This window comes from Choloepus didactylus, chromosome 24, assembly GCF_015220235.1.
Source record: "Choloepus didactylus isolate mChoDid1 chromosome 24, mChoDid1.pri, whole genome shotgun sequence".
NCBI classification, from domain to species: Eukaryota; Metazoa; Chordata; class Mammalia; order Pilosa; family Megalonychidae; genus Choloepus; species Choloepus didactylus.
The window spans coordinates 5,091,992-5,116,541 of NC_051330.1; the positions used below are offsets into that span (position 1 = coordinate 5,091,992).

Sequence of the window (24,550 nt, forward strand, 5' to 3'; positions counted from 1 at the left end):
GTGTTTTCATTTTCATCCATCAAAAAATATTTCCTAATTTCCTTTCTCATTTCTTTACTGTCTCACCGATTTTTAAGAGTGTGTTGTTTAATTGCCACATATTTGTGAATTTTCCAGTTTTCTTTTTCTTATTGACCTTTAGTTTTATTCCATTTAGTTTATAGAAAGTGTTCATATAATGTCAATTTTTTTAATTTATAAGCTGTCTTTTGTGAACTAACAAGTGGTCCACCCCTTAGAATGACTCATGCAGACTTGAGAAGGAAATTTATTTTACTCTTGTCATGTTTGGACTATATGTCTGTTGGGTGTATTTCATTTATACATTCGTCAATCCTCTGTTTCCATATTGATCCTATGTCAAAATGTTCTGTTTGTTACTGAAAATGATTGCACTGAAATCTACAACTACAATTGTCAAACTGTCTATTTTTCCCTTTTAGTTTGGTCAAGGAATGCTTCCTTTATTTGGGGCTCTGTGATAACATGAATACATATTTATAATTGTTATGTCTTTTGGTGGATTGTGCCTTTCATTAACATACAGAGTCCTACTTTACCTCTTGCAGCAGTTTTTGACAATCTATTTTGTCTTGTATTATTATAGCTAGTACATATGGCAAATGAAGAATTTGATATAGGTATTGTCATATTCACTCTTCTAACTTGGACATGATATTTCAAATGAAACATTTTGAAGGATGAAAATTCTCTTTTCTTTTATTTATTAATTTTTACTTAGATTGCAGGTATACAATACAAAATGGCACATTATAACCACAGCCAAGAACACAAGTCAGTGACATTAATTACATTTATTATATTGTGCCACCTTCAGCACCGTCAACTATCAAAAGGTTTTCATCACCCCACATCAAAATTATATACATAAAGCAATAACTCCCATTCCGGACCACAACTTTTCTCTGCTTAACCACTCTGAATTATTTTTCCATTTGCAGTGTTGCTCCTGTTTGAGATCATGGAAAACAGAAACCATACCTCAGATTTCATTCTTCTAGGACTCTTTAACCATACAGAAGCCCACTTCTTCCTCTTTGTGATGATGCTGGCAGTTGTCTTCATCTCCCTGATGGTCAATGCCCTCATGCTCTTTCTGATCCACTGGGACCACCGCCTGCACAAACCCATGTACTTTCTACTGAGCCAGCTCTCCCTCATGGACATCATACTGGTTTTCACCATTGTGCCCAAAATGGCAGCCGACTACCTGACTGGAGTGAAGTTCATCTCCCTTGCTGGCTGTGGGCTGCAGATCTTCCTCTTCCTCACCCTGGGTGGTGGAGAGTGCTTTCTCCTGGCAGCCATGTCCTATGACCGCTATGTGGCTGTATGTCACCCACTGCGATATCCCATCCTCATGAGCTGGCAGGTGTGCCTGAGAATGATTTTGGGGTCTTGGCTTCTGGGAGCAGCTGATGGGCTCATGCAGGCTGCTGCTGCCCTGAGCTTCCCATACTGCAAATCACATGAGATGGATCATTTCTTCTGTGAGGCCCCCATGCTGGTGCGCCTGGCTTGTGCTGACACATCTGTCTTTGAGTCTGCCATGTACATCTGCTGTGTGTTAATGCTTGTGGTCCCGATCTCCTTGATCCTGACCTCCTATGGTCTCATCCTAGCTGCCGTTCTCCGCATGCGATCCACAGAAGCCCGCAAGAAGGCTTTTGCCACCTGCTCATCACATTTGGCTGTGGTAGGACTCTTTTATGGAGCTACCACTTTTATTTATATGAGACCCAAATCATACACATCAGCTAACCACGACAAGATTGTGTCAACTTTCTACACGATATTCACGCCTGCACTGAACCCCCTCATCTACAGCCTGAGGAACAGTGATGTGAAGGGAGCTTTCACAAAGTGCATGGGTCAATGTGTTGCCTTAAATCGTAACTAGGATTACGTGGATTTACCCCAATGTTAAAGGCTATCTAAAATTGTAGTGTGCGATAATCTTGGGTGAAGGTAAAACTTTTTCACATTTAAGAACATTTTTATAGGCACATATTTTTCTTCTGTTTCATTTGAACTGAGGAAGAATGTCCATACTCATGTTCAACTTCTAAGATGTCATTGCCAAATCATATTGGGTCTTGTTAAACATCTGTGAATCACAGTCTTAGTAATATATTTGTATGGTGTATATCACAGTAAATATTTGGTGAAAGAAGGAAATAATAAGTACTAAGCAAATATTGAAAATTCATTGCTGACAAGTTTAAATTGGAGGTATAACTTATGCACAATAAAATTCTCAGATCTGAAGCAGACCTTCTGCCAGTTTTTACAAGTATATGTGCTCACACCCGCTTTCAAGAGACACAAATTCTGTCACCACCAATGTTAAAATTACAACCACATTTAACACTACTGGTATCATTTTTGTCAAAATGTTTTAGCAGACTGTATTCTATAACTTTATGTAAATGGGCACTTAATTTGTGTTTCCAACTTCCTTCACTCAGCATTATATATATAGTTTCTGACTTCTTCCAAATACGCACATATACATACATAGATATAATTCGATATGTGTACACAACATATACATAATCATTTATAAGTATGCACACTCTGTATTTTTTCATTTATAATTTATTTTTCTTTTTTATTAATTGGTACCATTCCACTGTATGGATAGATCACAAAATGGATATATCACAGTAGATTTTACATTATTTTGTTCATCGACATATATGCCATTTTCAGTGTAGAGCTCTTATGAATAAAGCTACTGTTAGTCTCCTTTTGATGATTATAGTTTCTTTTTCTCTAATTAAAGTTACACTTACCTTTTCAATCAACTGTGTTTTAAAAGAAGATTTGCAATTTTATACTCCCACTAGCAATGCTGGTAAGTTATATTCGCACCACATTGGCAGTAATGCTGGGTTTTGTCAATCTTGTTCATTTTCGTGGATTCTAGTGGATGTAGAAGCATCTCACTTTAACACTAAATTAGGCCTGGTTGAGTTTATGTTACTTCTGCTATATCTCATAACCTTAATATTCATTCCCACATACACATTCCTACATTTTTGCCTAAAATTTTGGAAAAATCATGCCTTTCATTTGGAGTGTAGCACACTTCATTATGGCTTATACTTGTTACCTCATCCTTTGGAACCTGCTGGTAATTTTGCCTAGTTACAGGTGTAGAAGCAAGATGTGTGGAAGGGTATTTCCTGAAGAGAATCATCCATTTTGCAAGGTATCTCCATCAAGGGAAGCTATTACAGTTTCTTCGAGAATCAGCAGGCTTAACCTTATCAGGCAAGGTGGAAGGACTGATTCCTCAGCAGAATTTTGTGGTTCTAAGCCCCAGCCTAATTAGGATCTGCCTCAGATCCCAATTCAAATTTTCAAGATTACTGTTACTTCTTAATCAATGCCCTTACTTTACCAGCAGTTTTGAGAACTCATTTTTCTGTGATTCAGCCACTCATGCATTTGAGTCCAAGCTGGTTTTCAGAAAAATAAGCTCTGTGGTTACGGTAAGTATTGTATATTTGAGGGGAGATATAGAAACTCCCATTTCTTTATGCAGATTTGTTCTGGGAAATTGAAGCCCAGAGCTTTCTGTTATTTCACAATATTCTCCATCACAATTAGAGGCAACCAGCTAATCTCATTATACTATTTAGTTTGAAAATTTTTCTAAGGTAATAACTACATGGTCATCAGGACCTCACTTTTATAAATATTTAATTAGGAGTAGTAGTTAGTCTTTTTGGGTTGGTTTTGCAACTTTATTGCCACATTATTTCATTCACTTTCAGTATCTTATTTACTAATACATGATTCAATGTTACCTTCAAACTAAATGTTAGAGAATCAATTCCATGTGCACCAACATCATTTCAGAAAACTCATCCTGAAGATTCTGTTCTTTTAAACTACTCTTTTTATGTAAATCCATGTCAGTCATGGTTCTTCACAGAAACAGAACAAAAATATGTACGTACATATATATACACACACATATACATGCATACGTATATGCATCCATACAAGCATATGTATATGAAAAACATTTATTTAAGAAATTGTCACCAGCAATTTTGTGGAAGGCAGGTCTGATGTCCACAGGGCAGGCAGACTGGAAACTCAAACAGGATTTACTGCTGTTTTATTTCAGCAAAATTTCATCTTCTCTGGGAAACCTCAGTATTTTCACTTTACACCTTCAATTTATTGGATCCGGGCCACCCACAACATTAAAGGGGATCTCTTTGGCTTAAAGTCAATTATTTGTAGATAAAGGGGGTGAAAGTCTGTTTCAAAGGAAGTAGAGAGGGTGGTCACCCAAACACCTGTAAACTGTAAATGGGGCTGGGGGCAATTTCTAAGGTCACCAGCAAGGACAACTCTAGAAAAAGGAGCAGCATCCTAGACTACAATCAGGCTAAGGTAAGAGAGAGGAGGCCCTGCACTTTGCATTTGCCTTAGTCTGTTTTTGATAGGTGAGCTCAGCTCTGAAGGAGAAAACAAACCAAAACAGTGCCAATTTGTAAAACACTTAGAAAGGTGATTCTTGCTTTGATTTGTTTGTTTCAATTTGTTCCTGGCATTCAGAAAGTCTTCCATATCACAAGCAGGATGCAAACTTAAGGATCAGAAAGCTAAGAGATTAAATCCCAAAATTAACACTTTAAAATATTAAAAAGTATAGTGTGCAAAAAAAGAACACAAGACAGAGAAACAAGAAATGATGGCTGTTCTGTTTTGCCAATGCTGTCAGATTGCAAAACACCAGAAATGGATTGGCTTTTATAAAGGGGGTTTATTTGGTTACACAGTTGCAGTCTTAAGGCCATAAAGTGTCCAAAGTAACACATCAGCAATCGTGTACCTTCACTGGAGGATGGCCAATGGTGTCAGGAAAACCTCTGTTAGCTGGCAAAGCACATGGCCGGTGTCTGCTCCAAAGTTCTGGGTTCAAAATGGCTTTCCCCCAGGACGTTCTTCTCTAGGCTGCAGTTCCTCAAAAATGTCACTCTTAGTTGCTCTTGGGGTGTTTGTCCTCTCTTAGCTTCTCCAGAGCAAGAGTCTGCTTTCAAAGGCTGTCTTCAAAATGTCTCTCATCTGCAGCTCCTGTGCTTTCTTCAACGTGTCCCTCTTGGCTGTAGCAAGCTTGCTTCTTCTGTCTGAGCTTCTATAGTGCTCCAGTAAACTAATCAAGGCCCATGCTGAATGGGCAGGGCCACACCTCCATGGAAACTATCCAATGAAAGATCTCACCCACAGATGAGTGATCACATCTCCACAGAAACATCCAATCAAAAGTCTCCAACCCAGTCAACACCAATACGTTTCCTGCCCACACAAGACTGCATCAAAGATAATGGCATTTTGGGGGACATAATACATCCAAGCCAGCACAATGGCCCATCCAAATGAACAAGATAAAAACCCAGAAACTATCAAAGAAGAGGACCAGGCTTTGGACTTACTGAACAAAGACTTTTAAAGAAATTATCCTCAAAATGCTCAAAGAGATGAAATGAAAACATGGCAAAAGAACTAACAGATATGAGGAATATAAGAAATGAGCAATGTGGGAATAGCTTTAAGACTCTCAATAGGAACCACAAAGAAATACAGCAGCTGAGGAACACAATAACTGAAATGAAAAATTCCCTAGAGGGTTTCAACAGAAGACATGGAGAGAGCTCTGAAAGCTACAAGAGTAAGGAATGAATTATGTATTTTGGAGTCCCAATAAGATTAAGTGTCAATTTCTCATGTGAAACCATGAAGGCAAAAAGGCAATAGTACAAAATATTTAAAGTGCTGAAAGAAAACAATTGCCAACCAAGAATTTTATATTTGGCAAGCCATTCTTTCAAAAATGAGGAAGAAATTAAAACATTCCCAGATAAACACTAAAGATGAGGATGTTCATTACCACTAGATGTGCCCTGTAAGCAACAATGAGGGCAGTTTTTTAGACTGAAAAGAAAGGACACCAGTTAGTGAATCAAAGTGACATAAAGAAATAAAGACCTCTGGTAAAGTAACAATATAAATATACATGCCAGGACTATTTCATTGTATATGTTAATAGGTAATTTCACTTCTTACCTCACACAGGGGCTAAAATGCAAATTCATAAAAAATAATAAATCCATGGTTTTGGACATAAAACCTACAAAGAAATACTTTGTCACAAGTACAAAAATATGGGATGATGAGGGTTATAGGAAAAGTGTATGTATGTGCTATTGAACTTTAGTAGGTCTCAAATCAAATATGATTGCCATAGATTTAGGATGTTAAATTTTAACCCCATTGTAAACACAAACAAATCCTATAACTTTATTCAGAATGAAATGAGAAGAGACTCAATATGGTAGACTACAAAAAAAATCACACAAATATGAAAGTAGGCATTAATATTAGAATTAAGTTTCAAAAACTGTATGACTTACAAAGAAAAAAAACAAAATGGCAGAAGAAAGTCCTACATAATCAGTAGATATTTTAAATGTAACTGAATTGATCTCTCCAACCAAAAGGCAGATAGTGGAAGAATGCATCAAAAATCATGACTTACCTATATGGTGTTCACAAGAGATTCACCATAAATTAAAAGACATACATAGGCTGAAAGTGAAAAGATGTAAAAAAAATACACTACGCATGTACTCACCCAAAGGGAGATGGGAAAGCTAGACTAACATCAGCTAAAACAGACTTCAAGTTTAAAAATGCTGTAAGGGGAACATAAGGTTATTATATACCCTAAATAGGTAAATTCAACAAGAAAACATAACCATTATAAATATATATGCATCTAGCAGCAGAATCCCAAAATATATGAATTGAACATTAACAGATTTGAAGGGAGGAATAGATAACTCTGTATTACCAGTAAAGTACTTCAATTAACAACTTTCAGTGATGAATAGGACATCTAGACAGAAGATCAATAAGGAAATAAAAGACTTGAATGGTACTATAAACCAACCAGACCTAGCAAGCATATATAGAACACTTCACCCAACAACAGAGTACATAATCTTTCCTTAGTGCACATGGATCATTCTCCAGGACAGTTAAAAAATGTTGAAATCATAAAATGTATCTTCTCTGACCACAATGGAATGAAGCTTGAAATCAATAACATAGAGAGAAATGGAAAATAACATAGAGATAAATGGGAAATTCACAAATATGTGGAAATTAAAGTGTGTACACTTAATCATTCAAAGAAGAAATCATAATACAACTTTGGAGTTACCTTGAGGTGAAGGAAAATAAAAACAAATGCAGCAAGGAAAATGCCAGTAGGGAAATTTGTAACTATAAATGCCTACATTAAAAAGAAGAAAGATCTCAAATCAAAGACCTAACCTCAAAACTGGAAAACCAGGAAAAAGAGCAAAATAACCCAATGTGAGCAAAAGAAAGGAGATGACAAAGGTTAGAATGGAGATCAATGAAATAGACAATAAAAAATAAAATAGAAGGAATCAACAAAACAAAAAGTTTACTTTTTGAAAATATCAATAACATTGATAAACCTTTAGCTAGACTGACAAAGGAAAAAGACAGGATATAAACAAATAAATATCAGAAATGAAAAGGAGCATTACTACCAATCCTACAGAAATAAAAGCGACTGTAAGAGATACTATGAACAACTGTATGCCAGCAAATTAGATTACCTAGATGACATGTACAATTTCCTAGAAACACAAGAACAAAATACACTGACTGTAAAAGAAATAGAAGATCTCACCAATTACAGGTAAAGGGATTGAATCAGTCATCATACACCTCCCAAAAAGTAAAGCCTAGGACTAGAGGCTTCACAGGTGAGTTGTACCAAAGACTCCAAGAAGAATTAACACCAAGAAAACTCAAACTCTTCCAAAGAATTGAACAGGAGGGAACAATTCCTAACTTATTCTATCAGTCCAACATTACCTTCATACCAAATACAGATAAAGACACCACAAGAAAAGAAAACTACAGACCAAGATTCCTTATGAATATAAATGCAAAAATCTTCAACAATACTAGCAAACTGAAGCAAACAACACATTAAAAGAATTATAAACCATGGCCAATGTGGCTTAGCCCAGGTGTGCAAGGAAGGTTCATCATAAGAAAATCAGTTATAAGAAAATCAACACATTAACCAAACAAAGAAAAAAAACATGATCATATCAATTGATGTAGAAATGGCATTTGATAAAATACAGCATCCCTTTCTTTATAAGAACTCTAAGATCAGGAAAAAGACAAGGATGCCCACTCTTACCACTCCACTGTTATTCAACATTGTGCTGGAAGTTTAGCTACAGGAATTTAGCAAAAGAAGGAAAGAAAAGGAATCTATTTGAAAGGAAGAAGTGAAATCTTCCATATTTGCAGGTGACATGATCCTATGAAATTCACAAAAAGCTACTGGAACTAATAAATGAATTCAACAAAGAGAGAGTATACAAGATCAACATGCAAAAATATAGTAGCAGTGTTTCTATACACAAGTAATGAACAATGTGAAGAAGTCAAGGAAAATTCCGTTTACAAAAATAATTAAAAGAATCAAATATCTAGGACTAAATATAACCAGAAATAAAGGATTGTATGTAGAAATCTACAAAACATTGCTAAAACAAATTAAAGACCAAAATAAATGAAAGGTCATTCTTTGTTAATGGATTGGAAGACTAAATATTGTTAAAATACCAATTCTACCCCAAACATGGTGCAGATTCAATGAATCCCAATCAAAATTCCAAGAACTTTTTTCTGCAGAAATGGAAAATCCAAACATCAAATTTATATGGAAGGGTAAGGGGCCAAAAATACACAAGTCATCTTGAAAATGAAGAAAGAAGTTGAAGTACTCACACTTTCATATTTTAAAACTTATTACAAAGTCACAGTAAACAAAACAGCATGGTACTAGAAGAAGCACAGTTTTATAAACAATGATACCTAATTAAGGATCCAAAAATTCAACCTTCAAATCTATAGCCAACTGATTTTTGACAAGGATGCAAAGTCTATTCAATTGGGAAAGAATAGTCTCATCAACAAGCGGGACTAGGAAAACTGGAGAGCATATGCAAAAGAATGAAAGAGGACCCCCGACTTCAGACCACATCCAGAAATCAGCACAAAATATCTAAAAATCATAAAGATAATAACCATAACTATAAAATCCCTAGAAGAAAATTTAGGGAAGCATCTTCAGGACCTTCTATTAGGCAATGGTTTCTTAGACTTACACCCACATTACAAACAACAAAAGAAGAAATAAATAAATAGGACCTCACTGAAATTAAAAATAATTAATAAACTTTTGTACATAAAAAGAGTCTATCATGAAAGTACAAAGCCTACCCACAGAATGGGAGAAAATATTTGGAAACTATACATGCATTAAGGGTTTAATACCCAGAATATAAAATGAATCCTACCACTCAAAATCAGAAAGAAAGCCCAATGTTAAAAATGGGGAAAAGAATAGACATTTGCCACAAGAAGATACACAAGATATCACATAAAAAGAATTTCAACATCATTAGACATCAGGGAAATGTGGTTCAAAACTACAATGAGATAGTATTTCATACCCACTAAAATGACTACTATGCCAATAGCTGAAAATGACAGGTGTTGGAGAGAATAAGGAGAAATAGGAACACTCACTCATTGTTGGTGGGAATTTAAATTGGTGCAGCCATTCTGGAAGACAGTTTGGAAGTTCCTCAAAAAGTTAAGTATAGGATTACTATAAGACCTGGTAATCCCACTTCTAGGTATATACCAAAATGGTTTGAAAGCAGGTATTCCTGCAGATGTTTAAATACTGATTTTCATCGTGGCATTATTTACATTTGCCAAAATATTGAAGCAACCCAATTGCCTCATGAATTGATGAATGAATTAACAAATTATGTTATATATACACAATGGAATGCTATTCAGCTATAAAAAGGAATGACATTCTAATACATGTGACAACATGGATGAGCCTTGAAGACATCATGTTGAGTGAAATAAGGCAGACACAAAAGGAAATATATTGTATGATCTCACTGATATGAAATAACTATAATAAGCAAATTCATAGATCAGAAGCTAGAATACATGTAACCCAGGGCTGAGTGGGGGTAGGAAATGGGGAGTTAATGCTTACCTTATACATACAGAGTTCAGAGTGAGGGAAAAGATTTGAAAATGGATAGTGGTGACAGTAACTAACTGCAGTGAATTATATATTTGAATGTGGTTAAAAGGGAAAATTTTATGTTGTATATGCATTACTGGAATAAAAATTTTTAAAAACATAGGACTGTACAACACAAAGATTGAAACCTCAGGTATACCATGGCTTATAGCCAACAGTACAATTATAAATTATATTCAATTATATAATTGTATATAATTATAGTACAACTATATAATTATATTCTTTCATCAATTGTAAGAAATGTATCACACTAAGGCAAGGAGTTAATAATAGGTTGGTATCTGGCAACCATGTGTTTTATGCATGATTTTCCTCTAAAAATACAGCTTCCCTAATGAAAAATAAAAACAAATTAAAAATCTGCATTGCTCATATTAATTTATCAAATTATAAGTAGTGTTAAGAATTTTGGCATAAATAAGAATCATTAAGTCTCTTAAATATTTAAAGATTTCTCTCCTCAGTTCATTCTAGAGGCAATATTGGAAGTAATAACTACCAGTTGCAAAATATTTTAAGTATTCTAGAAATTTTTGATGATTAATATTATATTACTAAAATATATTATGTTTGTGTGTGCTCAATGATGCATTGTCTTGTTTCTGGAATATGTAATTTAGTCTCCTCAATTTGAAGTGAAGCACTTACAATAAAGCCTCTGCAGACTATTTTTTTGTCCCCACAGCACCTCACGGTGCATTCAAACACCCAGTCAACCATAGTTCTCAGGGAATATGGCATGTCCAATGCTTGCCCAGTTATTTAGCTTTCCACATGCATTTAATTCTTCCAGAATTCCATTTCAAACATTTTGTAGGAATATCCCTATTTATGCAAAAGTTAAGAAACCATCCCAATAACCCATGGAATTTTAACCTGGGGAATGCCTGTCAGGTGACTTCATGAACCAAACAGTAAAAATATAGATTTGGAAGTATGCAATGATGAGTTAATAATGTGTTATGCAATCATGAAGAAAATAATCTCCAGTAGAGAAGTTTATAAATATATATGTTTTGAAAAGGAGAAAGAGTGAAACACAAATGATAATTATTAACATGTCAACAAATGACAATTATTAACATGCGAAAAAGCAATATATTGACACTAATGATGAGCAACTTGAAAATGAAATTAAGAAAACAATTCCTTTTATCATAGCAAAAAAAATTGAGTAATATACTGATAAATATACCAAAAGTCTTACACACCAAAAGTGACAAAACACTTCTGAAAGAAATTAAAGAACACCTAAAAAAAGGTAAGATGTCTTTAAGTAATTAACTGAAAAACTTAATATTGTTAAGCTGGAAATACTTCTAAAATTGATCTACAGATGCAAACCAATCCCTGCCTTTTTTGCAGAAATTGACAAGTGGATCCGAACATTCATATGGATATTAAAAGGACACAAAATTACCAAAACAATCCTTAAAAAGATGGAAGCTAAAACAATGTTGACCAAAAAGTAGGAAAGACTAACATTCCCTATTTCAAAACTTACTATAAATCTGTGGTTATCAAGGTAGTGAAGGACTGGCATATGGAAAGATACAGAAACTAATAGAATCGATTTCAGAGTCTAGAAAATATGCATATTTCTATGCTCATTTAATTTTTTTTTATTTTTAATGCAATTTTATTGTGATCTATTCACACACCATACATGCCATCTGAAATATACAATCACTGGCTCATGAAATCATCACATAGTTGTGCATACAGCCTCGTGATCAATTTTAGAACATTTTCATTACACCATAAAAAAATAAAAAGAAAATAGAAAACTCAAATTCCTCCATACCAATTATCCCCACCCCCTATTATTGACCCATAGTATTAGTGTGGTACATTAGTTACTGTTGATGAAAGAATATTAAGATATTACTAATTTTTATGTGTTCTAAGACAATGTGAAGGGGCAAGGAATAGTGTATTCAACAATTGGTCCTGGGACAACTAAGTATTCACATGCAAAAGAATAAAATTAGGAGACTGCCTGTTTAAGATAGTAGAGTAAGAACATTCAGGGCTTTGTTCCCCCACAGGAGCTTTAAAGAACAAGCAGGAATTGGCAGCAACATCTTTCTCAAAGCTCCAAAAAAGTGCTGCAGTAATAGCATGAGTGCTGAATCAAGGAAAGGGCAACTTTAAATGGTAGATCCTCATGGGGCCCTGCCTTGCCCCTCCCTCTTATCCTCCCCAGCTCAGCAAGGAACCTGTCTGTGCTTCCAGCACACGTCCCTGGTCTGTTCCTAGAGGGATCAGTATATACACGCAGATACTGGGAGCATGTATCTCTGGCCAAATCTGTGTGACCGTGGCCTGGAGGTCACAGGCTTGCCATCCTGGAACTTGTCCTGCTTGTTGAAGGCAGCTTACAGCACTTTATTACAGAAAACTCTGGAGAGCAGTCAAGCCATGGCTGTCTGAGACAAAGGATTGCAAACTGTAGTGTCCGTGACTATGAAGAAACTGTTTCATAGGGAGGAGAAGACATTCATATCTGTATAAATGGGGAATTCCCAGGGCATTCACATGTGCCCAAGGCAAGACCCACGTGCAGGAAAGAACAGAGAGGCCCCTCCTCTTTGTTCTCAAGAAGATCTATAAACTCATTTTATGGATAATTTCTGAATGAAAGCACACTCACAAGTCAATAAGTAAAGACTGCAAAGGGATAATCATTTTTCCCTTTTTGTTTTGTTAGCTCCTAGCATTCAAAGAAATCTTTGTCATATTACTAGCTGGATTAACAAGCTGAAGGAGTAGATGCCCCAGAGCTTAAATTCCAATAATACATTAAAATATCAAAATGTCCTAGTTTAAACAAAATACTACAGAACATACAGAGAGACAAGAAGCAATGGCCCAGACAAAGGAGAAGATAAAAGCATTAGAATCCATCCATGAGAGGAACAGATCTTGGACAAAGACTTCAGAAAAAGGGTCCTAAATATGTCCCAAGAACTAAAGAGGAGCATGGACAAAGAAATAAAGGATATCAGGAAAATGATAGGTTAACACCAAGACAATATGAATAGAGACATGGAAATAATGAAAAGGAACCAAACAGAGTTGAAGACCAACAAACCTTTAAAAATTCCCTAAAGGAGTTCAACAGCAGATTCACAATGGCAAAAGAAAGAATAAGTGAACTTGAAGATAATCACTAAAGGTAAGATAATTGAAATCATTCAGTATGAGAACAGAAAGAAGAAGGAAAGAAGAAAAATGTACAGAGACTTAGGAACCTGTGCAACACTATCAAGCATATATATATCCATTGTGGGCTTCCCAGAAGAAGAAAGAGATAAAGGGGCAGAGTATATTCAAAGAAATAATGACTGAAGTCTTCCCAAATTTAATGAAAGATGTGAATACATACATCCGAGTAGCTAAATGAACTCCAAACAGGATAAACTCAAATAGATCCACAGTGCAGTCTTACTATAATCGCACTGTTGAATGTTAATGATAGAGAATTCTGAATGCCACGTGAGGGATGCAGTGTTTCATCTACAGTAGAGCCTCTCTGTATGATTAAGTGCTTATTTCTCATCAAAAACCATGGAGGTGAGACAGCAGTGGAATGGTATACTTAAAATGCTGAAAGTAAAAGAAATTGTCAACCAAGTATTCTTTATCTAGCAAAGCTGTCTTTCAAAAATGAGGGAGAGATTTCTGGGAACTCATCAATACTAAACCAGCCCTACAAGAGACACTAAAGAGAGTTCTTTAGGTTGAAAGGAAAGGAAAATAGACAATAGACTGAGGCCACATGAATAAACATCTGCAGTAACAGAGACAACATGGGTAAATAAAAATGCCAGTGCTACTGTATTTTGGGTTTGTAACTCAACTTTTATTTGATACAGGATGTAAAAGGAAAATGTATAAAATGTAATGATAAATCAGTGGTTTTGACTTAAAATACATAAATAGGTAATTTGTGAAAAGGAACTATATAAAGGTGTAGGGACAGAATGTTACAGAAGCCTAGTGTATACTATTGAAGTTAAGTTGACATCAAAGCAAATGTGATTGTTATAGATTAGTGATGCTAATAACTACAAAGAAAATATCAGAGAATAAGCAAGCTTAGAGAGACAAAAGTTAGACTACAGGTTTCCCAGAGATGGTGTCAGGGGGAATGAGGAGTTAATGCATAAATGGGTATAGGATTTCTGTTTGGGATAAAGGGAGAGATTTAGTAATGGATGTTGGTGATACCACAGCATTGTGGGTGTGATTAATCCCACTGAATGGTATACTTGGGAGTGGTGGAGTGGTGGAAATGGGAAAATTTATATTGTATATATGTTCACACAATTAGATAAAAAGAAAGAGCAACTAAAGAAACAATGACAATTAAATGCAATACATGATCCAGTGTAGGATATAACAAGGGGAGAAAAGCGTTCAGAAAGGATGTTATGGGTACATTTGAAAGTAATTGGAATATAAACTGTAAGCTTTATAACAATATTAAATTTCTTAATTTTGGTAATGCACTTAAGGCAGTTTCATATGTGAATATCCTTGTTCTTAGGAAATAAATGTATACACCAGTATTAAGTGTTCAAAGAACATGATGTACACAACCTACAGAGAAGAACTCAAAATGGATGGATAATAGATAGATATACAGACAGATGGTGATAGACATATTGATAGATAGATGATAGATAGATAGATAGATAGATAGATAGATAGATAGATAGATGGATTAATAGATGTATGGATAGAGAAAATGATATGACCAATGTTACAAAATGTGAAAATTGGTGGATCTGGATATCTGGGAGTATAGGGGATTTTAGAATTCTCCATATGGAGTTTGTATTATTTTTGTAAGTATCCTGTAAATGTGAAAGCATTTCTAAATAAAATTGTAAAAAATAAGAATGAAGTTGGATCTCTATCTCATACCATACATAAAAATAAACTCAAAATGGAAAAATGGTCTGAATATGAGAGCTAAAACTATAAAACTCTTTAAAAGAAAAGAGAGAAGTAAATTTTTGTGACTGGTTTAGACACTGGTTTCTCAGATATGACATCAAAAATGTAAGAAATAGTAGAAAATAATGGATACATTGTACTACATCAAAATTTGAGACTCTTAAGACACCATCAATAAAGTGAGAAGACAACACACACAGAATGCAAGAATATATTTGTAAATAATTTATCTAATATGGATCTAGTATCTATAGTATACAAAGAATTCTTACAACTCAATAACTAAAATACAACCAAATCCAAATGAATTGAATAGAACTTTCTCAAAAAAAGATTTTCGTTTCTCCAAAATAGACACAAGTGGACAATACACACATGAAAATTTGTTCAACACCATTGGTCATTACTGAAATGCAAACCAAAATCCAGATGAGATTGGTGGGAACAATCTACAGCCACTGTGGAAAACATTCCACTGATGCAAAAATGTGCTGAAACTTAAATTCTCACATCTAAATGCTTGGGAATTAAGTTGAGAAGGGTCAGGAATAAAACAATCAGTAATCAGGAGTGAAGAGAGATAAAACTGAACAAAAGTACTGGCAGGTAAGTAATCAGTAAACAAAGACACATCTCATGAAAAACTGTGGAACAACTCCAACCCTTACTCCTGGATGCAGCAAAGACATTTCATTCTTAAACCTGGTTTTAAGGCAAGCATTCTAATATCAGATACCACCCACAGCTAAAAACCAATAATATAAAAAAATTCATATATGCTAATGTTTAGATACAACTCACTTTATTCATGGTGTTTCTATAACACTGAGATAAATAAACAAATTTTAAATTTGAAAAAAAGTATGGCAAAAAAGAAAATGAATGTTTGAAGTATTTCCAGTTTTCATGGCGGAGTGTTGACCAGGCAAGCAATAAAAAGATGTTTGATAGAGTTACCATAACTTTCCTTTTCCCAGTGGCTTCTTGAGGCCTCTGGACACCTCTTTGTTTCGGAGGCTGTAGATGAGGGGGTTCAGCATGGGGGTGAGGATGGCATAGAAGGCTGACACCGTCTTGTCCTGGTCGGGGGTGTGGTTCGAGGCTGGCCTCATGTACATGAACATGGCAGCCCCATAGTAGAGCCCAACCACAGCCAGATGGGAGGAGCAAGTGGTGAAGGCTTTCCCACGGCTTTCTCCAGAGCCCATCCGGAGGACAGCTCGAAGAACATGGGAATAGGAAACAATAATAACGGAGACTGGGAGGATTAGCATCACCACACAGCAGATGAAAAGCAGTCTTTCAAAGAAAGAGGTGTCTGTGCAGGATAAAGGTAGAAGGGCAGCAACATCACAGAAAAAGTGATGAATTTCCAAAGATCTGCAGTAAGAGAATGACAAGGCAGCTGCCAGCACAATGATGCCATCAACAGACCCCAGGATCCAGCAGGCAACAATCATGAGTGCACACAGCTTCTGATTCATGAGGGTGGTGTATCGCAGAGGGTGGCATATGGCCACGTAGCGGTCATAAGCCATGACAGCCAACAGGAAACATTCAGCCCCAAGCAGAGTCACATAAAAGAATATCTGGGCTCCACAATCTGCCAGAGAGATGGATTTCTTGCCAGACAAGTAGTTGAAGGCCATCCTGGGTACCGTGGTGCAGATGAGCATGAGGTCCATGAGGGACAGTTGGCTGAGGAGGAAGTACATGGGGGTGTGGAGCTGGGTGTCCAGGTAGATGAGGAGAACCATGGCAGTGTTTCCCATGAAGGCCACTGTGAAGATGCCCAGGACCACCGAGAAGAGGAAGGTGTGGGTGGGGCTGTGATCAAAGATTCCCAGCAGAACAAATTCAGAGTTGAAGGTCTGATTTCTCCACCTCATGATGGTTATGTTTTCTTATCTGGAAGTTCCAGAGAAAGCATATTCTCATTTATTAATTCAGGAAAATGCTAAAATGCTTTTGAATGCATACCATGGGCAAGACCCTCTACTAGGCAGTGCACGTGACACATATGTGAGACATTTTCAACAGTCTGCACTTTCAAACTGTTTTGTCACAGTAAGAATTATATGAATTGATCTTCTGTTTTTCTGTTTTTTCTATCAACCGACTTTCACAGAGACCAACTCAAGCAGTGCTTTCTGTTTTACAGACAAAACCGAATTTTATAATAGCTTACTGGATTATCTACAGTTTTGCAGACAGTAGAGGACTTAGTAGAAAAATAATACATATTAATTGCTAAATTTCATGGCAATCTCTTATTGGAATTTCCCTATTGACCTTTTACTCCTTTTTTCCTAGCATGTCTCCAGACTGCTGGTCTCCTCAATAACTATAGAAATATTGATCAATGGTTTCTCCACTCTAAACCTCACCACTCTCCAGCTTGTGTTTCACAAGCCCAGTGTAAGACATTATGGGATCAGTACACCTTGGCATGACACATATTCAACTTTATTTAGAGAAAGGTTTATACTCAAGAGTTTAACTCTTCATTTCAGAAAAAGCCCGAGAACCTTGTCTAATCAAAAGACTAGTATCAATCTTTTCTTTAAAAACAAGGCAAACTTTTGTCTTCTGAGAATAATTTTGCTTCTCCCAATATGTGTGGGAAGGGCAGAAGTCACTTTTTGGAAAAAAATAATCTTCCAGCCACAATGAAATTTTATAAGTTGAATATGATAAATATCTAAGGGACAAAAGAAAATCCTTCTGTGATCCTTAAAAGCTTCACTGCTATGTGCTATTTTCAAGCTGATGGAGTCTCTTCCCTACCAGTGAATAGGGGTGTGATGGTGGGAAGTACCTGGCCCCTCACTTTTCATGAGAGCCAGAGAAGGGGTTGTACTTGTGTGAGGCATGGGTTACTGGGAAAAATGAACCAGGTTAATATTTAGTCAGGCAGATGTCTAAGAGGATTGAAATGGTTTAAGCTGTGGTATGGAGCTGCAGAATGTCTGTGACACATGTTTGCATTTGAGGAGATTCTCTCAGGTGTTGAAGGAACTGATGAATTTGTAAGGTTAAATCTGGAAACATGGAGACTGTGGGGGAGATACATGCAGCTGTCCGTGGGAGCTTGAGTAAAGTCATGAGATACCAACGGAGATGAAGGGAAAGAGAATATAAATCAGGAACAGACTGGAGAGTGGAGACCTGGGTGGGTGCAAGTGACAATGGAGTAACAAAAGGACAGATTGGAATATAACTAACTCTCAGGTTGCTTCAAATGGCCACCAATTACTGTCTCTAGCCTTCATTGCTACACTCCATGTCTAAAACATCAGACAGTGTAGACAGCTCCCAAGAATAATTTTCCCACAAATTTTTAAAAATCCAAAGCAAGATATGCTTTTATTCTTCCTATAAAAGCCCTTACAAAAATTCTTCTGGACTTCCAGACCTGAAATCTTGAAATACTCTGTCTTCTTTCCTTACATTATTGTGAGATCTTTATTTTTTTGTTGTTTTAGCTGTTTTTAATATAATCTTGTTTGGTATAACCAGATCATACTTTCTGACTAGTAGGTATTGTTTGATGGTCATTTACCATAGTGAGGGCTTATAATTGTTGTCTAGCCTTTATTCCATTAAAAATATTAAGCACATAGTAGCTTTCAAAACTGTTCTGTAGAAATGTATTAGACTGTTAAAAATTCAATTATCTTTTCTCACTTGAACATTTCACTGATCCCTGGCTTAAATGCCAGAATATTAATCTTTTTCTATTTTATATCAGCAAGTTAGCAAATAGTGTATACAAATCAAAAAACACAATACCCAAGAACAGAGTAGATTTTCGAGAACTAGTCTGTAAGCTACACCTTAATGCTTTGTGTACACTATGCCTATCATAGCACTCTACACATGATGAAAATTTAGTTGAAATTCATTTGCTGCTGACATTTTCCCAAGAAAATTCTCTGATTGTGTATTGATATAATAAATTAACTTCTGTCCATTGTACATAAATGTAGAACACTTTATACAGTAATAAAACAGAATATTAGTGACATTTGTTTTGATTTAATGACACAGAGAAAAGACATGTTTTTTTTTACTCTCTGAATGAAGAGCTTATATCAATTTTCCAAAAGAAAACATTCATTTCCAGTATGCCATCTGGGCATAGCAGAGTACCTTCAAGAGTGGGTTATGCTAAATATTGAAACCAGAGAATAACTACTAAGCAGGAATAAATGCATTTACTTGTAAGACAACTAGATATTTAATACATTTTAATCCTGCATATGTGATGAGGTAATCCAAATGCCCCACAACAAGAATATAGAAAATAATTATATCTACCTAATAAATGCCAAAAATTATCTTATTCCAAAGGTGATCAACATAAACAATTGATAAATTCAATTTGTTTGTTCTGTCATTTAAAAAACAGGATTGTCACAATTTCATGTTGAAATTGTAGAATTCCCATGCCATAGTGAGAGCTCTTTGAGTCCTTGACAATGCTTTCTTGCAAACTGGGAAAATGGAGAAGACTGAAAAATGATAAAGACATAGAAATAATAGAAGAAAAGTGACTTGGTAACAGAAAAATTAAGCATATGGAAAAGAGATAGAAGCATATGAGCCAAATGGATCTGCAAAGAAAAGAGCAGCAAATAAAAAGGAAAATGAAAGAAAAAAAGATTATGTACAGCAAGCCTGGTGATTAGAGATTATAAAATACAAATGGAGCTGAAGGGAAAGAGAACATAAATCAGGAACAGACTGGAGAGTGGAGACCTGGGTGGGCACAGGTCTTTATGAGGGTGCCCAATCACAATGGGTCCTGTATTTCCTTAGACCTTGTGATATTTTTTTCAACCTGGAGATTTCTATCCACACATCCCAACACACTCCCATTTCTCATAATATTCTGTAAGCTTCACACACTGTGTAATTTAATTAAATCAAGCCTCATTAAATTCTTCTTAACTTCAATTTGTTTGTAGTGACTCTGGGAATTTTATCATCTAGTGTATTAGAAGAATTTGAATCATGAAGGAGGCAACAGAGTTCTGCTTGGGGGCAGATCAATTCCTTAATAATTCATGAACTGAAAACATATTGTGTGTCATCTAAGATCTTTTATCAGATCTGAATTTCAGTGTCTATTTTAAACAACATATTGTTTCTGTAAAGCTGTGTCTACTTCTTGGAAGATACTCATGTTTATCATAAGGGCTCCATGAAATGCTTTTAATAAAATAAAAATGTAATCTCATCATTAAGGGAAAATGTGCCTTTTTTCTCCACTCTTTTTTTCAGTAAGAAAGTGTAAATGAGCCCAGGTTGTGAGGAGAAATCACGGAACTCTCAGAATGTAGTTAACTGCACACAATATAGTGAATTTATAAATTATATATAATTTTACTAAACAAGATGAGGGAGATTTACACTTATATTATTTCATGTATAGTGATGCAAAATCTTTTACATATACATTAATTCATTCTGTTTCACCAATAGTGTGTGAGGTCAGCAAAAGAGGTAACGGATTCTCAGAAAGGAAGGTTTTGTAATAGATATTTGTCATACTCACTTGTGTGGTCCAAGTGTAGATTCAATGAATATATTCTCTTCTCTGTATTCTAGAAAATTATAGTCACTCTTTGACTCTTAGCTATATCTCAGTTTTTTCTGTTGTCTCTTGCAGAAAAGATACAGCTTCAGCCACTCAGATTTTGGAAAGCACTCACATTTTCAGAGACTTTTTAACCTCCCTGTGTAATAGAACTTAAATGTTTTCCCTCTACAGAGAGTTCAGTCCCAAGACTTCAATTATAGAAAGGTACAACCTCTTTCATAACTTCTCTTAGGAAAAAAACCCATATGGGACACCTAAATTCTGATTAGCCAATATTTGCCATTCTCTCTTTGAATATTGAGTCACAAATGATGGCTGTTATAACCTACTTTTATTTATGAAGTAAACAGAGTTAATAATGTTGAAAATAAATATTTAAAAATTTTACAAAAATAGTTATATGACTAACTATTGAAAAATCAACTAAATCACGAAAATGGCTTCTCAACTGAATTTAACATTTTTACCTCATAACCTGTACACCATCAAATATTTAGGATGAAAAAATGCTTATGCATTCTCAGAAGTCTTAATGAAAATATCTGATTATCAAATCAAATTGGAGAAAGCTGTTCATAAAGACTCCCATGTAATCCACTTTTACAGGACAATCAAAGACAACTCGTTGCCCATTGTATTGATATAAAATCTGGGCACATTTTATGTTCTTCATAAATGATACAAGAAGCAAAAAATAAAATAACTATTTTTAAATGCTTAAGCTAGCTGCAATAATTAGGGAAATATGGTAGTGGGACAAAAATAGTATGGCAGAACAACGGGACAGAATAGAGTCTAAATTCCCAGCCACAAATATATGGCCACTAACAGGAGCAGCTCTTCTCCAAACAAAAACTCCAGATCTGTTGATTTCGTGAGTCTCTAAATTCTATGCAGCATCCTTCCATCCAGCAAGTTAATGAGCCAATACATCTGTGACAGGCACTGGAAGAGACATATGGTATACCTCCTACCATCCCTTTAGACTGAACTCTATCAAAAGGACCACAGAACTTATCAGCTCCCTCTATCCTCAGTGTCATTTTTTCCCACCTCCACACAAATGTGAATCTGATGCCTTTTAGCGGAAAGCTTTCTTTTTTTCTATGATGCTGGCTATTTATTTTTGACTTTCCAGAACCACTCTCCACTTATATCAATTCTTGCTTCCCAGCCCCTAATGGTTCCTTGTCTTCTGGGTTCTGGTGGAGCACAGACAGGAAATCAAATGGGAAAGGTAGCATATTTAGTACCCCAGAAAAGTCACCCTCCCTGACCCGTTCTGTGTTTTCCATTTGTTTTTTCTAATCATTTATCTTACATATTAATTTAATTTATTTGTTTTTACCTGAGAAATACAAGTTAAGGTCTACCAGTAAAAATGAATAATTACCAATATTTACTTGTATTAGTAACAATTTTTAATTTTACTAGTAAGTTAACTTGATAGTTCTTGTGTGTTTATGATTATAACTTTCTTAAATCGTTGTAGATTTTTTATTGTGAAATACATAGCAGTGAAAATTGCATTGCCTTTTTTATTGATTACAATTCCACATAGTATGAAAATTAGACCTGACTACTATCATTTATCCAAAAAATAAATATTTATCTGCAACTTTAAATGTCTCTCACTGAAGTATATATAGCTAGGTTTTTAAAATCCATCTTTTGAATCTGTAACTTTTTTAGACTATCCTAACTCCATTGATTTTTTATTTTTTGTACACTTCTAAAATGTTTACAAAGAAATGCTTCCTCTTTCCTCTTTTCCATTCCCAGGGTAAGTTTTAATCTGCTTTCTAACACTGTGAATTTTCTAGTTCATAGGGGTCCACCTTTATTTTTCAACCTGAAGATATCCAGTTTTCCCATACCATTTATTGAAGGAACTAGTCTTTCTCCCACTGCATGTATGCAAATATCTTGTTAAAAATTGCTTGGCTAAGATGTGTAGGTTTATTTCTGGACTTTTAATTCTGTTCCATTGATCTATTTTTCTATCTATGTTCCTCTAACACACTATTTTGATTACTATAACTTTGTGGTTCAAATTGAAATAAGGGGAGGATCCAAGATGGCAGCATAGAGTGGAGTGGAAGCTAAGTGGTCCCCCTGAAACAACTGAAAAAAAAAAACAGAAACAATTAGTAAATAATCCAGAATAATTGCAGGGGGACAAACGTGACCATCCACTCATCATACACTAACCTGAATTGGGAGGAATGCCTGAGAACACAGCATAAAACCTGTAAGTAAGAACTGTGGATCCAAATTGGGAGACCCCTCCCCCACAGCCTGAGCTACAAAACCTCGTGGTGCCAGAGAGAAGCTTTCTCCCAGCAAGCGAATATAGCTTAGCTGAGCTCCAACTGGGGTTTTAATTAGCGAGTGTGAACTGCTCAGTACAAGGTACAAATCCTCAACAAGTAGACAGAGGCTTTGGGTGGCGACTGCCCTTGGAGACCCAGATGGTCACCTCGGACTAGCTCTGTTCCTTTTTCGACTCAGTGGGGAAAGCCTCAGCCATTGTCAGTTCCCAGTTCTGTGACCCAGACAAGGGTATAGCACAGGCAGAGAGAGACCACTGAAATGCTAATGACCTCCACCTAGGGCATCTATCTTCTCTAAGAGGAAAGGGGTGGGACCCAGCTCTAATACCTGCCTTTCATTCAGAACTTACACCAGTCAAGAATTATAGGCTAATCTTTGCATCAGGCTGGGAGCACCCCTGCACGGCCTGGCGGCCTGGGGCTTCCCTTGAGGGATAATGCGCACTAGTGATGTAGCATAGCCTTCCCTCAGCAGAGGTCCTGGAAGATCACAGCTGAGAAGGGGGGCCCGCTCAGAAAACCCAGGGATGCTACATCAATGCCAGTGGTTTGTGGGTCAGCAACAGAGAAAAGCTGGGGCAAAACTGAAATGAAGGCTTAGACTCTTGCAACAGCCTTGAATCTCTGGGAACATCTGGGAGGTCTGAATATTAAAGCAGCCCTGCCTCCCTGACCACCCAGACACATGCACCAAGTTCAGGGTGGACAGCTCCAACAACAAACCCAAACTGATTTCACCAACAGAGCCCCACAAGAATCATTTCCCCACACACCACAGAGACAGAGTTGGGGAGAACTGACTTGAGGGGTATAGGTGACTCACAGACACCATCTGCTGGTTAGTTAGAAGAAGTGTACGTCACCAACTTGTATTTCTGAAAAATTACATTGGGTTTTTTTTTTTTTTTTACAACTTGAAAGAACCCTATCGAGCAAAGCAAATGACAAGAGGCCAAAAACAACAGAAAATCTTAATGCATTTGATAAAACCAGATGATATGGAGAACCCGATCCCAAACACCCAAATCAAAATATCAGAAGAGACACAGTACTTGGCACAATTAAACAATCACAATCGAGGAATGAAAACATGGCACAGGATATAAAAGACATGAAGAAGACCATGGAGCAGGATAAAAGGGACATAAAGAAGACTCTAGAAGAGCATAAAGAAGAAATTGCAAGATTAAATTAAAAAATAGAAGATCTTATGGAAATAAAAGAAATTGTTGGCCAAATTAAAAAGACTCTGGATACTCATAATACAAGATTAGAGGAAGTTGAACAATGACTCAGTGTCCTAGAGAACCCACAGAACAGAAAATGAAAGAACAAAAGAAAGAATGGAGAAAATAATTGAAAAAATCAAAAAGGATCTCAGGGATATGACAGATAAAATAAAATGTCCAA

At 35.9% G+C, this 24,550-nt stretch overlaps 2 protein-coding genes across 2 annotated transcripts; one reads left to right on the plus strand and one right to left on the minus strand.

The window, feature by feature from the left end:
* Nucleotides 1–961: 961 nt before the first annotated feature.
* On the plus strand, nt 962–1,921 carry LOC119519820 (olfactory receptor 2T8-like). Its single transcript, XM_037817543.1, has one exon. It carries the CDS (start codon nt 983–985, stop codon nt 1,919–1,921), a length of 939 nt encoding a protein of 312 aa, XP_037673471.1. The 5' UTR covers nt 962–982.
* A 14,234-nt stretch (nt 1,922–16,155) lies between these two features.
* On the minus strand, nt 16,156–17,094 carry LOC119519822 (olfactory receptor 2M4-like). The gene has a single exon (XM_037817544.1). It carries the CDS (start codon nt 17,089–17,091, stop codon nt 16,156–16,158), a length of 936 nt encoding a protein of 311 aa, XP_037673472.1. The 5' UTR covers nt 17,092–17,094.
* Between the last annotated feature and the right edge of the window lie 7,456 nt (nt 17,095–24,550).

Bases quoted from the DNA above. Each gene is read 5' to 3' on its own strand.
- LOC119519820 (XM_037817543.1), top strand. From the start codon at position 983: ATGGAAAACAGAAACCATACCTCAGATTTCATTCTTCTAGGACTCTTT.
- LOC119519822 (XM_037817544.1), bottom strand. From the start codon at position 17,091: ATGAGGTGGAGAAATCAGACCTTCAACTCTGAATTTGTTCTGCTGGGA.